Genomic DNA, 16,317 nt, shown 5'->3' with positions numbered 1-16,317 from the left:
CCAGCTGTGCCACACAGCTGGATCTGGAAGCCTCTCTCCGAGGTCCCTCTTGCTGCGTTCCCATTTCCAGGTTCTTCTTGCTCATCTCTCGTTTGCTGCTCGTCAAGATAAATGATATGAAGGCTCTGGGTCTCCACCCCCTGGGACAGAACTGCTGGAATACCGGAATAAAGGTTGGTGGAAACAATTGCTTGCCCTGTATCTTGGGTTAAGGGGACAGAAATTATTCTGTGGTGTTCCCTCCTTGTTTACAGCTATGGAAAAAACGAAGCTATCCTAAATGAAGAGCTGGATACACCAGGAGGGTGGGAGCGCTTCTCCCCCGAGCTGTGGGCTGAGCAGCCCCGGTGCTGGGCTAGCCCTGCGCTCCAGGACCACAAAGGCCATTTCCACCCTAAATGATTCAATTATTGTGTATGTAGGAAACAATTATTTTGCAAATATAATAGGCCCAGGCAGGATCTCTTGGCAAAGCATATTTTAATAACGATTTTGCAAGACCGGGTGTTATACCTAAAGGTAGGCACACCTATTAGGGCAGAAAGCCCCTGCTTATATCTCCCCAAAATCCCGGCCACCGTTTCCCTCCCCTGTTCCCCATTGGTTGGGTACTTCAGGGTTTACAGACTATCCCGGTGCACACAATACCCTTCCCCTTATCAATCTGTTTAAGATATGGATTCCTGGTACTCTGGCTACACTTCCCCCTAAATTAACTTATCAATACCGGTATCAGTATGTATGCAGGTGTCAGTACACATTCCGGGAAGAGACTGTGTATTACATGAAGAATTCATAGTCCGATGTCTCTCGGTCCTTCCCCCCTGCTGCGGTCAGGCGCCAGGTCCTCACTCATGTGAAAACAACAGTTCTTCGTTAAATGTTCCTACCATGTGTTTAGGACATCTCGCAGCGCCCCGGCCGGGCCCTGCTGCGGCCTCCTCAGGACCCGGCTGCCCGGGGCGCACAGCCGCCTCCCCGCGCCCCGAGCACCGGAACGTTTGCTCCGGAGCGTTTGTTCTCACACCGACACGAATCTGGACAAAAACACCCCAAAACTGCGCCGAGCGCACCCCCCGCTCCCCGGCACCGCTCCGGCCGCGGCGGCGCAGAGCCCGACGGGAGTTGTAGTGCCTCGGCGGCCCGGCGCCTCTTGCGGCTGCCGCCAGAAAACTACATCTCCCAGCAAACACCGCGCCGCGCCACGCCCGCTGGCAGCGGCCCCTGCGGCAGGAAGCGCGGTGCACCATGGTACTTGTAGTCCAGCTGCCGGCGCTGCCGCCGTGGCGGCAGCCGGCAGAAACTCCATTTCCCGGCAGGCAGCGCGGCAGGGCCGGGGCGCCGGGCAGGGCCGCCATGGCGGTGGATAAGGATGTGCTGGAGCTGGACCTGTATGGCCTGCTGGGCATCGGCGAGAAAGCGTCGGAGAAGGAGGTGAGGGCCGGGGGGAGGTCATACCGGGGGCCCCCCCTCTCTCCCCGCTCTGGGCGTCTCCGCCCCCGCCTTCCCCTCAGTGCCGGGCAGGAGGCGGCTGGGCCGCGGCTCCGTGTTGCTGCTCCCTGGATACTGAGCTGAGCGATCGTTTCTCTCGCTGTGTTTGTTGTGTCCCCCCAGAGGGAAAGCTCCTCCTGCGCTTCCCAAAAATCCGATTGGTAGAGGTTGGTCCGGGTACTGTAGGTTCCCATAAGTCATTCTGTTAATTTTGTGAGTTTGGAATGATATATTTCCATTTTTTCTTTATAATTCAATTGGTAAGTCAATGCTGAGCACAAGACTTGAGAAGCTGAGCAGGGAAGGCGACCTTTTCGAGGGAAGTAATGCTTTGGGGCGAGCTATTAGTAACTGAACAGGGTTAAACTTGGCAGGAAGACTTTGATTTTCCTCCTTAGGCTTTCTCTTCGTTGGGTTTGGGTTTGGGTTTTGTTTCTTTCCTCTTCAGCACTAAAGCGCAGCAGCAGCTCAACAGGGTAAAGCTCGGCAGATGCAGTCTGGGCCTAACCGGTAAATATGTCTCAGGCTGCCTGGAAATCCCATGTGCATGAAGCACAAAATGGGAACGAGCCGAACGCAACACACAGGATTGAAAGAGAGGAAAGATTTCGAGTCACTGCTGAGCCCGTCACCGGGGGAAAAGGAGGAGAAAATGACAAACCGGGATGTTAAGAGGTGACTTCCCAGCACGGTGCCCACCAGGTGGTGCCAGGACACCGCTCATTCCCCTCATTTTGGCAGCAGCACAGCAGTTTTTCTTCCTCTTCTTTCTTGCACGGTTTCCCCAACAAAGGGAACTCGGATTGTTAGAAGTGACGTAGTTCAGAAAGCTGTCAATGTTTCTGTGAAGTGTAGAAGAGATTAAGCGGTCTTTGGTCATAATTTCTTCACCTTGCCAACGTCAGTTGCTGCGTGGTAAATGGTGCCTTCTCCGTGCCGAAGTTCCGCCTGCGAAGGGCAGGTCACCCCTCTGCCCGAAAGCTCCTGGCCGAGCCAGCCGTGTGGGATGCTGAGGTGTGACGGCTGTAGCACAGCGCACCCCAAAGCCAAACCTCTGGCTTGGAGCAGCTGTCAGCGCTCCAGAAATGGTCCGTGTGTTCTGTCAGGCTTGGGGGAGATCCAGTCCTGCGCAGGAGTGTGGCTTTAACCAAAACCACCTACTTACGGTAGGAAGGTGTCTTTTAAGTTAGACAAAAACAACAACAAAGAAACCCTCTGAACAGTCATTTTTTGTTTCTGCAGCGTTGGTGCCTTGTTTCTGTTTCTATCCCGAGCTGCTTTTCTCCGCACAGCACCCGGCAGTGACACCCGCTTGTGGTCTTGCAGGTGAAGAAGGCGTACCGGCAGAAGGCCCTGACATGTCACCCCGACAAGAACCCGGACAACCCCCGAGCAGGTGAGGTGGCGCTGTGCACACACAAACAACCCTGTTTGCTTTCACACGCGCAGGCTCCTGGCGGCGGCTCCGCTTAACTCCACGCTGTCTGCGTGTCATTAGGTAAAGTGTATGTCATGGCAAGGATCCACGTGCAGGACTAAGGGCTATTTTCATCATGGTTAGAGAGCTCTGGGGTTTAGGGTTGAATGCACACGTGTTGGGTTTAGAAACGCCTGTGTTAAGTCAGTGCTGAAGTTTTATTTGCGCCTCTCAGAATCTTCCCACGTGGCAGTTGAATCCCAGACCTTTGACCGTGCTGTCCCCAGTGTTTAGTGGCTGCTCGGTGTTTTAATTCATACCTCTCAACAGTCAAAACTCCAATAGCAAGTTTATAAATCATATTACGTATGGATAATGCTGCTTTTTGTCTGTTAGAGACAAGGCCCTGGCCCTGCGGAGCCGAGCGTACCCGCCCTGTTCGCACTGGCCCTGCAGCTGCTCCGGTTCGGTTCTGTAGCTCCAGGGAGCGCTGAACAGCAGTGGGAGCTAGGAGGAAATTAAAAATACTGTATCTTGTGTTTTCCAGTTTGATAGGCTACAGTTTTATAGACTGGAAATGTATAACTCTAGTGCAGAGGAGAATTTTCCACCAGAAAAAAAATATTTTGGCAGGAATAAGAGGCAAACTGGGGCTTTGGTGTGTGCGGGAGGTTAGAGGCGATCTGGAGCATGTGGGGAGGCCTCTGGCTGAAACGTGTAACCTTCCAGGAAGAGGGTCGGTAATACCGACGTAAAGTGCAACGTTTGAATCTCAGGCTGAGAAGCTGCTGGTCCACAGGGGAGCGCCTGTCGGTAACCGTGTGTTGCAGCCCGAGTGATACGTTTCTGTACACGGCTTCTCTTGAATTCACATTTTCAGGATTTCTGTTCAAACGAAGTGGTCTCAGTTTTTGTTTCTTAATTTACACTGAAGCTGATGTAACACATGTCCTTTGGGCTGAGGTGATCCTGGCGGTGGGTCGCTTTCCAAGTGCTTTGGGAAGATTATTGTTCTCTCTGCTGTCCCGCAGGTCTCTTCCATGAGGATTGTGTTTGCTGGCTCGTCCCCAGGCTGCGCGCGTGGTTCTCTGCATCTCACCCTCTTTTCTTGTAATCCCCAGCGGAAGTTTTCCACCAGCTGTCCCAGGCCCTGGCCGTGCTGACGGACGCGGCAGCGAGGGTGAGGATGCTGGGGGCTGGGGGGCGGTGTTGGAAGTTCACTTCCCCCGTCCTGTTCTCTTCTGCGGCTGAGCCTTCCCGAACACAGCTCTGATCTGTTAGCCCCTGTAGCTGTCCATGAGGTCAAATAGCAGGTACCGGATAGGAACTCGGACAAATGTTATTTTTCTGGCAGTAGCTCTGTCCATGTGCTGTGCGGGTGAGATACTGTCTTTAATAACGTGTTAGACATGGATATATCCCGTTAAAAAAAATAAATAAGCACCGCTGCTTTGGGGGTACGTTACACTCCCACGGCAGCGGTGCATTTGCTGTTCCCTTGAAGTCAAGGTCTGACAAACAATATCTCAAAGCGTTTCCTGCCGCGGTGCACGGGAGACCTGTGAGCGGAAGAGCTGAATCACAGTGGCGATCTCTGTGCTGCTGCCGGAGCCCCGCAGGCCGCAGCTCCCCGTGCCGCGAGGAGCTCGGGCCTGGAAGTACCTGCACGTGACGCGGGAGGGGAGAGGATAAAAACAACTTAAAAATGAGCAGATAACTCTAGCCAGCTAAACAACACGAGCAGTGCTTCCCCGCACAACTGCTGTGCGGGTAATGCTTCAGCGTGTGTGCTGCTCTGTGTGTTACCTACCACAGGAATGCTCTCAGAAGGTTGATGAGCAGATTATGAACTGGTTTGAACAGGTGCCAGTGAAAATGCCCGTTTTCCCCAGTTCATAAGTCTCTGTAGTGCTGAGTGTTATTGCTGCTATTAGTGCTGGTGCTCTTTGATCTGATATGTTCGTGTGAGTCAAACATCTGTCTTGTGAATAAATCTTTCATATAAAACGCAACTTTTTAGTTGTAAAACTTCGCTCGAACCAAACCTGGTCTGTTAGCAGTACCCCTGAAGCTACTTTTGACATGTTGAGGAAACCAAAATAGTCCCCGGGTTCTGCAGGTGGTCAGAGTTTCTCTCCAGTACGCTTCGCGCTTCCTCGCCCTTTGGGGCTCCATCTGGAGGTCTTTGGGCCTCGTGTTTTCAGGATACCTGTGTTAACTTCCAACGCTTTTAGGAGGAACGCGCTAGCAAGAGGCAGAAAATGTTTCACCTCTGCTTAAGGCGTTTCAGTGTACGATCTTGCTTTTATTCGCTGCTTTCTATCTTATGTCTTCTGCTTTACGTGGTTTCTCACTGTCGTGTCGGTTCTTTGGCAGGCGGCGTATGACAGAGTGAGGAAGGCGAAGCAGCAAGCTGCAGAAAGGACGCGGAAACTCGATGAGAAGCGAAAGAAAGTAAAGCTTGGTAATAAAATCAAAGCTTCGTTTTCTCTTGGCTTGAAGTCTTCGTTAGCTGGATGTTTTCAGTTCTTCGGTTGGAATGCACCTCTGGTGAATCTGCCGTCCGTTCGTGGAGGGTGCAGAGTTAGGGGCTGTGGTGGCTGTTGGGGTTGCTGGTGCAGCGATGTGCCTGGGCAGGTAGCAGAGCTATCAGGGCTCTGATGATTGAAACTGGGGGAGGTGTAGCCAAGTGTGTGATCTTTCCCTCCACCTCTGGTGAGCAGCATCGGCAGCCAAGATTCTCTTTGAATGGTTTAATTGTTTCTTTCTCTGCAGACCTTGAAGCCAGAGAACGAGAAGCCCAGAGCCATGAGAGTGAAGAGGAGGAGACCAGGATAACGAGATCATTAGAACAAGAAGTAATGATAAATTCTTATATTTCTCTGCTTCTTTTGAGAAGAACTGCTGAAGTTCTTTACGATCGTAATGAAAACCATGGGAGGAGATGCAGCAAATCTCTGTCTAGCAGTCCTGCCTTTTGCATTAGTGGGCTCTATGAAAGGGAGGCTTGCAGAAGGGATCTTGCAGTGCTCTGGCAAATATGTCAGTCTCGGGGTTTTATTTTTATCTGCCCCTTTGCACAGCAGCAGTTAACAGCAGCTGATGGGTGACGTGCTGGCTGGCAGGGACTGTGTCACTCGCAGCATGAGGGCTCTGGTTGTATGAGCGCTGGAGCTGGCACAGGGGAGCTGGCACAGGGGAGCTGGCACAGGGGAGCTGGCAGGAGGCTTGCCCAGGGGTGGGTGTGAGACAAAAGCTCCTCGGCAGCGTTGAGCTGGCGTGAACCAGCCGTGGAGCGATGCCCTCACGTACCCGTGCTGTCCTACCTCTGCTGCAGATCATACGGCTGCGGGAAGAAGGCTCCCGGCAGCTCGAGGAGCAGCAGAGACTCATTCGAGAGCAGATCCGGCTTGAAAGAGAGCAGCACGGCCAAGGTGAGAGCAGAGGAGGTCGGAGCCCTCAGCCGAATGCCATGTGCTGGGACCGCAGCTCCCCGTGCGCAGAGCTGGCGCACAGCTGCAGCCTGCTGACTTATTGCCTTGTCCCGTATAGGATCCTACTCGGTGCCTTTTTCAGGGATAAGTCAGAAAACCAGTGTTTCTGGGGTTGCTTGCTTGGTTGTGGCATGCTGCTCCTTAAGACATGCTTGGTGCTCCTTTTCAATAAATACCCTAAAGCCTTGACTCTGGATGTGTGCTGCGGAGCCCCACAGTAACGCTGGAGGGAGCTTCAGGTCCTGCATGATTAAAGCAGTCGGTGCTGCAGACTCGAAATAGGGAGTGATTCAAGTCTGCGAAAAATAATAGTTGTCGGTGGGTTCCTGCTTCTGTATCCCCTTGGAAGCTCTCAGTACTGACCACCCAAAAGGGGCTCGGTGTGCAGAAGAAAGTTGTGTTTAGCCTGTGGTTGCTGAGGCTTTGCTCTCTGGAGCCTGATTCTCTGGTGTTCCCCGGGTGTACACAGACTGCAGCGCAGGTTTGTGCAGAGACCACCAGCACATCTGTCAGGAAATGAGCCACACACTGAACCGGCAAGCATCCGCGCTCCACTGTGCAGCAATAGCTCATTATCATGTTTGAAGCTGTCTGCCTCTAATTCTTGTGGGCTGTTCATCTATTTTTCCTTCCTCTCTTTAGGCAGGCAAGAAAGAAGCGGAGCAGAGGGCAAAATAACTCCCAAACTCAAAGTAAGACGTCGTTATAAAGCTGGGTTTTGGTGAAAACTGGTGGGACATGATGCAGCTTTGGCAATCAGGAGGGACGCTGCGTCGCTGCTGACCTGGCATGTCCCTTCACACCGCGGAGGTGAAGTTCCTCTGTCTGATGTGTACTGTGCATGCGAACAGCTGCTGTCGCTGCCTTTAAAATGCTCTTCCTCCCTCGTCCTTTTCTCTAGTGTCTGGTCTAGATTTTTGAGCCTGAAATTGAGTTATCTCTGCTCTAAGCATGAGGAAGCATCTGCTGCTTACCCTGTAGTATGCTTTGAAGTATTATCTTCTTTATTTCATTGAACAGTGTCTCTCCCCATTCCCCAAATAATTTGTTCCCTTTGCACATTTTGATGTTTAAATTGCTGTCTTGGCGATGCTGGGAGTGTAGCCGAAAATAGCAAACTTGATAATTGTGCAGGTGGCAGGAGCCGCATTGAGCGCGGCACCGTGTGTTCCAACGGGCAAAATTAGCTTGTCGTGTTTGTTTCCCAGCTCCGATGGAAATGCGGGAAAGAAGATGAGACAGGAGGGGGATACTCCAAAGACGTTCTGCTGCGGATCCTACAGAAGGTCCTGTCTGACGCTCTTTCCCACCACTTGATCTTTCCCTGCTCCAGTGGTACAAGAAAGGACAGTAAATCCTGGGAAGCTGCATAAGAACTAAAGCGGCTCATTCTTTTTCTTTCTTTTTTGCCCGGCCAGCAGCTCTGTCTGGTTCCCAGGGCCTCCTGCTGCTGGAAACTCTTCCCCCAGTGGCTCCTGCCCTGTGTAAGTCACAGACCAGCAGTGTGGTTGTGGTGCACTGTTGCCTTTGCTCACAGCGCTGTACCTGAGCTGCTGCGGCGGGTTCAGAGACGGGAACAGACGAGCCTTTGATCTGATTAATGCTGGCGTGTGGTCTCTGTTTTCCCTTCACACGAGTGTCTCCTGCAGCTCTGGCTCCGAGCTGAGCAGCCACTGGGCTTGCTGGAAGCAAAGCGGAGCTCCCTGCCTCCCCGCAATTATTTCCCAGAGGGACAGAAATTATGGCAGGTTGGGATCAGTGGAGGCATCGTATGAGGCAGAATGAGTGGCAGCTCAGGCCTCGTGTTTGTGAGAACACGTGTTTTCTCTGCGCTCGTTCCACAGATGAACTTGGGAGTCTGTAATTAACTTCTCTTTCGTCCTTTGTCTTAACAGTATGGCGACGTGCTCAATCTGTTGGTGTCCAGTCGGAAGACAGGGAGCGCGGTGGTGGAATTCGCCACGGTGAAGGCGGCTGTAGGTGTGGGAGACCCCAGCGGGGCGCGGGGAGGGCAGGGCTGGCGCGGCGGTGGCCGGGACGCGCTGCCGCCTCGTTAAAGCCGTGCACGGGGTAATGAGAGGCTGCGGGCGCCCGGAGGGAGTGGCAGAGCTGGAGGCACAAACCTGGAGCAGATCGCACACTAAACAAGCAGGCTGTGCGTGAGGAGCGCTGAGCACAGACGCTGCTGTCGAAAGCAGGCACAGAGCCATTCTATCTGCTCGCGCTGAACTGAATTACCCATTGTGCAGATGGGCTGAATGAGTTCTAGAGCTTCTGTCAGGCATTTGCAGTTTAAAATAAATCTAAATGTCTTGACTCAGTATGAGTTATAACAATTCATGTGGCCGTGGCAACAGAACTCATCAGTTACCCTTCCTTTTAGTAGATCCATCAACTTATACTGTACAAGCGTATTTCTTGCCACCTGTTTTTTCACTCCAATATCCAAATAATCAATAACCACAGAACTGTCCGTGGCCTGTTTATCGAAGTACTGGCAGCAGTATGTTCTACCTGCGCTTGATGGGGCCCAGCCTCGCAGGGGCTTTCTCCTGCGGCGCAGCTGTGACTCTGCCGTTGTGCCCTGCTGGGCACCGTGCTGCCAGGCTGAGCTGGAAAACCCTTTGTGAGCATGAGGGACGTGGGAGAGAGCGGGCTCTGAAGCTGAGGTGGTGATGGAGTGCTGTCATTGGCAGGAGATGGCTGTGAAGAACGAGGTCGGCCTGGTCAATAATCCTCTGAAGATCTCCTGGCTGGAGGGGCAGCCCCGGCACAGTCCCAGCACCGGCCTTCCCGGCAGCACCGGCCAGCCCAGGACTTCCCAGGTAAGGACACACAGGCTGCTGTTATTTAAATCTGTTTCCATAGCAACCTAAATTTAACAGTGTGCTTGGCATGTACGGTAAGATGCGTTGATTCCCAGCAGAGCTGAAAAGAGCTCTGAATGAAGGGGCTGCCGTTCGATGAGCCTGTTTGTGCTGAAGCAGTGGCTTTTTTAAGGACCTTTTGCCTGAGTTTGCACACTCGGAACACAGGCGATTTAATGGCTGGATCTTCCCACAGTCTCACTCTCTTCTTTCCGAGTGAAAACCAAGGATGTTCTTTGCTCAGCCCAAACCCTCTAGTGCCATTCATCTGGGGGTTTTTGTGATGTACTTTGTGAGAATCCTGTGGTTGCAACAGGACTCCTAGAAAGCTGCTTTAGTGAGGCTTGGTTGCTCCCTGCGTTCACAAGAGGATGAAATTTCAGTGCTGAAAGGAAACCTATGTTCTTGAGTCTGCAGGAGGGCAGAGCAAGCAATATCAAATTAAATATCCTTGTAGAGACCTCATTGTCTGGTTCGGGTCCCCTTTACCAGTGTGGTTGCTTCGAGTGCAAGGTGTTTGTTAGCTCCCGGCTCTTTCCTCTTTGTTGCACCAGGTAATCCCTCTGAAGCTGTTGCTCTTGGACAGCAAACGTATCCCAGTCACAAAGCACACAGAAGGCACCAACATCTAGTGGTTAAAACACAAAAACTGATCTGAAGGCGAGCTGCAGCAAAGCGTTGGCTCTCTGTTATTCCCTGCTCCTTGCTGGTGATTCGAGTTCCAGTTCACACTTCCTGTGACACTTATCCCCCCCCATCCTTCCCTGCGGTGTAAAGATCAGAAAGATGTCATTGGGAAGGGGACGCCTGCCTCGTGCCCTCACTCTGTGTCTCGAGCAGCTGTCGCTGTGTTCGCTACCCACGTGTTTTAGCAGCTGCTGAGTGGTTCAGCGCATCTGCTCTCCGGAGTTTTTAATTACGTTATTTCTAGTAGACGCATTTACACGTCAGAGCGCCTCGTCGTTACCCGAGTCTTGTTCAGGGGTGCGTGTTCTCACCCGGGCTGCTCGCTCTTTGCCTGGGCAGCGGTTCCCCAGGCGCCTGAGCCAAGGGCAGTGCCAGCGTCCCGGCCCGGGGCGCCACACGCAGCGCGGAGCCCACGAGTGCTGCACACACAGCACGGTCCCGGGGCGGCCAGCCTGGTGGGAGGCAAACCGGGGGAAAAAGCAGAATCCAGTCCAGTTTATTTAACTGTTCCTGGCTAGTAGAGAGCGAGAACTGGCTCTGGAGAGCTCCTTCGTACCTAAGGGTGCAATCTGAGCTCGGAAGTGGATTCTTGCCTCTGTGGGTTCTGAAGCTCTGGCTTTTGCCTGAGTTGATCTTGGCGGTGTCCGCGGCCACAGCTCGTTGGTGTGCCGTGCAGCGTGCGCGGCTCTGCAGGGCTGTCCCGCTGGAGCGGCGCGGGGAGCAGGCTCAGCAGCGAGCGCTGCCGGCGCGTGCAGCTGCTGGCTCACGGCTGCCCAGCACAGCCCCGGCACTCCCGAATTAGCCCTCCAAGTGCTGAGGAGTCACGGCCAGTGACTCGCATCCTTTCCTCAAAACTGCACTGCTGCTGCTTGTCTCTCCTTTCTGCTGCTTTTCCGTGTAAGCAGCTGCAGTTTCCTTGATCGCATTGCAGTTTTGCTGCCCAGGCTGCTCTGCTTCCTGCTTTTTGCAGTTCCGACTCCAGACTCTCCCCAAATCCTGCCGTGCTTCCACTAGGATGCAGTGTGCTCATAACTCCAGTCGAGTTATTTGTCCTCAGCTCTTCAAGTGCAGACTGTGCAAAGTGAGCTCTTGCGGGCGCCGTGTGCCGCTGCCTCAGCCCGCTCCCTGCCTCGTCCTTTCATCCCAGCCTGCCTCCCCAGCCACCAGCTCCCACATTCTTGCTTTCAAGCCGCACTAATCTCTGTCTAATTCAAGCTGCCCTCGCTCCCCTCACTTCCTATTCACTGCTCCTGCCGGGTTGCTCCTATTTTTGACTGAATCCACCCCCATGTTTGTTCCCGCTCTGTGCGAATCCAGCTCCTCCCCGGCTCTGCCTCAGCAAGCAGCCCCACACCGCAGCGTTCTCATGGAAACACGCTCGCTGTGCGGCACGGAGCTGTGCGGCACGGAGCTGTGCGGCACGGAGCTGTGCGGCACGGAGCTGTGCGGCACGGAGCTGCATGGCACGGAGCTGTGCGGCACGGAGCTGTGCGGCACGGAGCTGTGCGGCACGGAGCTGCATGGCACAGAGCTGCGCGGCATGGAGCTACACGGCACGGAGCCGCGCCGGCTGCGCTTCCGGAGCCGGCCCAGGTGAAGGCAGGGCTGTGAGTCGCAACACGCTCGTCTCCGTGGTCTTGTTGCCTTGTTTGCCGCTACAGCAGTGGGTGCGCGTTGGCCATCAGGTCCTGGAGAGCTGCTGCAGCCGCACCGCGAGCTACGCTTGAATTGCAAAAGCTGTGGAGTGACCAGTGTGACTCCAGGCTATGCGGGAGCAGCGACTGTTTGATCGCGGCAGCTCTGAGGGCTCACAGCACACGACAAGCTGTGGACAGCGTGTTTTGCCACGACAACAGCAGGAAGCGCTCACTCCTGGGGAGCTTCTCCTGGCACCCGTTGTGGGATCTCTCTGCCAGTGCCATTGGGGGCCATTCATTCAGCCGCACTGAAGCGCTGAGCAAAGCCGCCCGTCTGGCACTCTTGCTGCTTTTCTAAGTTCCTTTGAGGTTTCACAGAGTTTGTTTCATTACCTGACTTCACAGCCTGATGCAAATCTGGTAGGTTAAGAGCCGTCTGTGCTTTCTCGGCACTTTGCTGTAGCTGCCTTCCAAAACTTCTGATTGTCTGGCTGCATGGAGGGCTTACTTTCTTAAAAAAAAATATCCCTAGTATGTAATTAGCTATGAAAAGGGTAAGGATTGGTGCGCCCCGGTTTCTGTCATGTCCTCTGAACAGTTTCCCCGATACCACCCAAAGCATTCTCAGCCTGGCCCTGCCGCTGTCCAGCCCCGGAAAGGTGTGTTGGTGTCACCCTGGGCTGTGGGCACCTCCTGGGGCTGGTAAAGCACCCGCAGCTCCGGCCTCTCCCCGCCCAGAAGAGCCAAACTGCCTCCCCGCCCTCCTGGAAACCTGCAGCGCCGGAGAGGACGGATCCTGCTCACTGCGGAGCAGGGGCCTGCGCGCCTGCTGCTTTTTCTGGCTTGCTACCAAGGAAATGAGGCTACAGGACGCTTCCACTCACAGACACGTTTATTCTTCCATATCTGTACAGCCAATAGATCAGTGCATGCTTCGGGCAGCAGTAGCTGGAGAAATTGCTTCTCCTGCTAGTAGGATAAATAACCTGCTGCCGCTGGATTACGAGCCCACATGGATGCTTACCTGTTTCCAGGCTGGCAGTGCCAACTGCACTTGAGATGGGGGAAAGAAACCCACCAGAAAAAACAAAAATTAACAGCTTTGTTTCACGTCCAAACACGGTGGGAGGAGAAAGAGCAGTTTGTGTGTCCTGCCCCTTGCCGTAGCTGTGGCTTCGAGATGCGATGCTGCTGTCTCCGTGCAGGCTGGCTGCTTGTCCCCAGGCATTGTGTGCCACACCATCTGTCCGTGCGCCGCCGTGTCACAGCCACGTCCCCACAGTCACGGGTCTCTTGCCAGGCAGTGACATTCTTCCAGGAGGAGGAGACGTGCAGTCCTGGGGGCAGATTCCTGGTGTGGAGCGTGGAAACTTGCCCACGAGGTTCCGGCAGCCCGGGAGCTCCGCTCCGCAGGGCTCCTGGGCAAGGACAGGGACAGGGACAGTCTGGGGCGGGTGAGGTGAGGACAGCAAACAGGCCACGCACAACAGGAACGCTGCAGGACCCTTCCTCCCTTGGGACTGGAGAAACTGGCAGCAGCAGAGAGTAAATGTGACGGGTTAAGTGATAAATACCTTCAAATGGCGTAATCTCTGGGATTCTGTTTCCTGAGGGTCTGCAGAACATCCTCGAGAAGCGACAGCCCCAAATCCACCTTGAAGGACAGGAAGGGGTCGGCCGGGTCGGGCGGAGCGGTACCGTTCAGGGCGCCCGGCTCCGCGGCCCCGCAGTCCGTGCCCTGCTCCCTGTGGGACTGAGTTTGGGTGGCTTTGTGGTATTGGTGAGCAGCACCAGAAAAGGAGATGTCGGGGTGAGAATCCGTGCGGTCGATGATGTTGGGGCAGCTGGAACTGTCCAGGTAGAGCCGGGGCGGCTTGGGCGGCGCCTGCGCCTTGGCCAGGTTCTGCTCGCTCTGGCATGACAGGTAATCAGACTTGTCCTTCAGATCCCTCAGGCCTTCCCTCTTCTGACACTGGCCCTCACTGTCCAGAGTGTGGCTGTTCTGGTTCAGGATGATGACTTGGTTGCCCAGCTTTTTGTGTCTCCTGAGCGAGAAGCGTCTGAAGAACGTTGTGGACTTGAGGGACCCTCTCCGCCAGGTATCCATGCCGAGGAGGGGAGGGAGCTGCCGGCTCTTCCCGGACGGCTGTTGGACTTCAGTCGCAGGATCGGCAGCAAGTCACGCAGCAGGAACAACCTCTTCCTTCCCCGTGCCCGGCGCTGCAAGGAAAACAGAGAGGCTGGTATTGCAGGAAATGTGAACGCAGCGCGGCCCTGCACGGAGGAGCTGTTGGCCCGTCTTAGGTATTAAGGAGTCTCCTTCTTGAGTGGAGGAGGGATGGCGGAGTCTGAGCTTATGAAATCTGTGCTGCAGACAGGAGCTGGTGAGGAACAGCCAAGGCACCCAGTCACCATGAGAACAGATCTCATCTAGCATCTAGAACAGAAGGGCACGGCGGTGCCATGGTAACCAGCCACCTTCCTGGCGAAGGGCACGGTATAAAAATCTCAGTGGGTGGCTGGGAAGGGAGATGGTGACTCAGTCACGCCAAAGGAAACCGAGGAAATGCAGTCGAATGCAAAGCTAAAAAGCAACAAAACGCAGACGTAAAAGACAAGAGTTAGGAAAATCGGATGCAAAATAGACTTACGCCGTGGCGGAGCAGCTCCCGAGTCTAACCGGCGGCGAGGAGGAGCTGCCGAAGCGCGCAGAGAACCGTGGCCAGCACAGCCACCAGCTGGGACGCTGGAAGAAGCGAGTCCGGGGACGACTCAGCCAGGCTGGACCCGGAGTGCTAAAAATCCCCAGCGCCGCCTTCTCCTCATGTGCCTCCGTCACCGCTTCCCCGGCTGCAGCTCCGTGTGCGGGTGGTTTGTTTTGAGCCAAGCCCTTGCTGAGTCAGGCACGTCAGAACGGGGTTCTACCCGATTGGTAATTGCCGGGGTGGCGGGGAGGAGGTGTGCGAGCGGCTCGGCTCTGGCCCACGCTCCCGCCGGGGCTGCGGAGCCGGCACCGCCAGCATCCGCCCGGCCCGGCCCGATCGCGCTCCGTCCCTCTGCTCTCCCTTCCCCGCCGGCTCGCAGGGCTCCGGACCAGCCCGGAAATCACCTCAGCTCTGTTTGACATGTAAATCCCGGTGCGAGGTGGGGATTCAGGTTTGTGCGGTGATTCATGCAGGCTCAGGTATGCCGTGCCACCCACGGCGCGTACCCGCGGTCAGCGGCAGCGCGGACCTGCCGCCGAGGGCTGAGACGACCTGCTGCTTTCTCAGACGCTGAGAATGTGCGCTGTGCAGTGCTGAAAGGTTATTTCACTCACGCAGCTCCTAAAATACCAATTATGGTGTATTAGTCTGTTAATTTCCCTACGTTTCTCATCTCTTGTGGGCCTCTGTAGCCAGACTGCAGCTGGAGGAAGCATTTTTCTGGCACATGATAACAAATTTGCACTTGCCCCATTTTCATGCAGAATCTTATTCAGCTATTCTGTTGCCTTTTCATCCCTTCTGTTTTCTATTTCAGATGTCCTTAAATCACCACTAAACCTAGTTCCTGCCGAGATGAACGCGAGACTTTATTTTTTCATTCACCTTCTGTCAAGATGCTTTTGTTTCCACCTGAGCTGTCAAGCAAACGAGCTGGATGTTTCCAAGCACTGCGGTGCTCTGAATGCATCTGAGATAGTGAGGCCACCCACTAGTGCTGAGCGGCTTTCGGGAGGCGCGTGGCAGAGCCAGCCCTCGCCGTGTGCTGGAGCCGCCAGCGCTGCCCACGCGCGTCAGCACAGCCCGCGCTCCGTGTCAGCCGTGTGACCGGCGCGAGCACACGGGCCGAGGGGCTCCAGGAGCTCCGGAGAACTGAAACGCTCCTGAGTCGGGCTGGGGAGCGCGCCTGGTGCTTTGCTTTTGCAGCCGCGTCGTGACTAAAGCACAGCAAGGTGTGATTTTATTGTGTTTATGGCGTTGGCCTTTGTAACGGCTCAAGCGTGCGCTGGACTTTGCACAGAGCGGTTTGTCATGGCAATACCCAGCCTGGTGAGACAGGCCGTGCGTTCCCCTCCGGCCGCTGAGCAGGGACGGCTGTGCCGGCGCGGGGTCGCTCAGGCTCCATCTGTGTCCCGCTGTCCCCTCGGTCACCCCGTGGCGCCGTGTTCTGCAGGCCGGGTGGCTTTCCCACCTCCTGCGTCTCCCTGCGCCCAGGCCGCGCTGGCCCCTCCCGCCTCCCTGTGCGCTGTGAGCGTGGTTCATGGCGCAGGGTGGGGGGACGCGCTGCCCCTGACAATTGGCTTTTGTTTTCCGCTCGCAGGCGTCGGTGGTGTCGGAGCGGGACTACGAGAGCCTGGTGATGATGCGGCTGCGGCAGGCGGCCGAGAGGCAGCAGCTCATCGAGCAGCTCCAGCGGGAAGACGAGGCAGAGTCTCACACCTAGCGCCAGCACCCAGCCTCCCCCCAGCCTTCCTTCCCAAAGCTGTTTCTTAATTTAAAGTCAATAAACCTCCTTTTTTAAAACTGTTGTAGGAACATAACTCCAGTGACTGCAGCCCTTATCCCTTCACGGAGCGGGGAAAAAAGCTGCATAAGCTTCAGAGTAAGTGATGCAGCTGTGGGTCTGTGCCCGGAGCAGCTGCCCCATTGCGGGGTGTGGAGCTGCTGTCCGAGCACCCACCCTGGGGGCTGCGTTGACTCCTGAAGCTTGTTGAGGAGCTGTGGAGCCACGAGGCTTTG

At 55.1% G+C, this 16,317-nt stretch overlaps 2 protein-coding genes across 5 annotated transcripts; one reads left to right on the top strand and one right to left on the bottom strand.

Annotated features, from left to right (window-relative positions):
* Window positions 1-1,255: 1,255 nt before the first annotated feature.
* On the top strand, window positions 1,256-16,101 carry DNAJC17 (DnaJ heat shock protein family (Hsp40) member C17). 4 transcript variants are annotated; one of them, XR_010473193.1, is made up of 12 exons: window positions 1,256-1,434; window positions 2,818-2,887; window positions 4,030-4,088; window positions 5,285-5,372; window positions 5,684-5,766; window positions 6,246-6,342; window positions 7,045-7,094; window positions 7,611-7,688; window positions 8,298-8,378; window positions 9,099-9,227; window positions 9,824-11,549; window positions 15,899-16,101. XR_010473193.1 is itself a non-coding variant. In XM_065065668.1 (11 exons), exons 1-11 carry the CDS (start codon window positions 1,357-1,359, stop codon window positions 15,134-15,136), a joined length of 834 nt encoding a protein of 277 aa, XP_064921740.1. In that variant the 5' UTR covers window positions 1,256-1,356; the 3' UTR covers window positions 15,137-15,892. The 4 variants fall into 4 exon arrangements, 3 of the variants coding, with proteins under 3 accessions (XP_064921740.1, XP_064921741.1, XP_005509910.2); XM_065065668.1 differs by lacking the exons at window positions 9,824-11,549; window positions 15,899-16,101 and adding an exon at window positions 15,116-15,892; XM_065065669.1 differs by lacking the exons at window positions 9,824-11,549; window positions 15,899-16,101 and adding an exon at window positions 9,329-9,729.
* On the bottom strand, window positions 12,468-15,108 carry C5H15orf62 (chromosome 5 C15orf62 homolog). Its single transcript, XM_065065687.1, has 2 exons — window positions 14,245-15,108; window positions 12,468-13,813 (listed from the first exon to the last, which is right to left on the bottom strand). The coding sequence occupies exon 2, from the start codon at window positions 13,698-13,700 to the stop codon at window positions 13,170-13,172; it is 531 nt and encodes a 176-aa protein (XP_064921759.1). The 5' UTR covers window positions 13,701-13,813; window positions 14,245-15,108; the 3' UTR covers window positions 12,468-13,169.
* Window positions 16,102-16,317: the final 216 nt, after the last annotated feature.

The sequence above is a fragment of the Columba livia genome, chromosome 5, assembly GCF_036013475.1.
Source record: "Columba livia isolate bColLiv1 breed racing homer chromosome 5, bColLiv1.pat.W.v2, whole genome shotgun sequence".
NCBI lineage: Eukaryota > Metazoa > Chordata > Aves > Columbiformes > Columbidae > Columba > Columba livia.
The sequence above is the reverse complement of the archived record's forward strand: the minus strand, read 5'-3'. Positions and strand labels throughout refer to the sequence as shown.

What these genes read in the sequence shown, in the direction of transcription:
- DNAJC17 (XM_005509853.4), top strand. Translation starts at nt 1,357, where the DNA reads ATGGCGGTGGATAAGGATGTGCTGGAGCTGGACCTGTATGGCCTGCTG. An exon ending in AAATAACTCCCAAACTCAAA is followed by an intron (nt 7,095 to 7,610) that starts GTAAGACGTCGT and finishes TTTGTTTCCCAG; the next exon opens with CTCCGATGGAAATGCGGGAA. An exon ending in GCCAGCCCAGGACTTCCCAG is followed by an intron (nt 9,228 to 15,898) that starts GTAAGGACACAC and finishes TTCCGCTCGCAG; the next exon opens with GCGTCGGTGGTGTCGGAGCG.
- C5H15orf62 (XM_065065687.1), bottom strand. Translation starts at nt 13,700, where the DNA reads ATGGATACCTGGCGGAGAGGGTCCCTCAAGTCCACAACGTTCTTCAGA.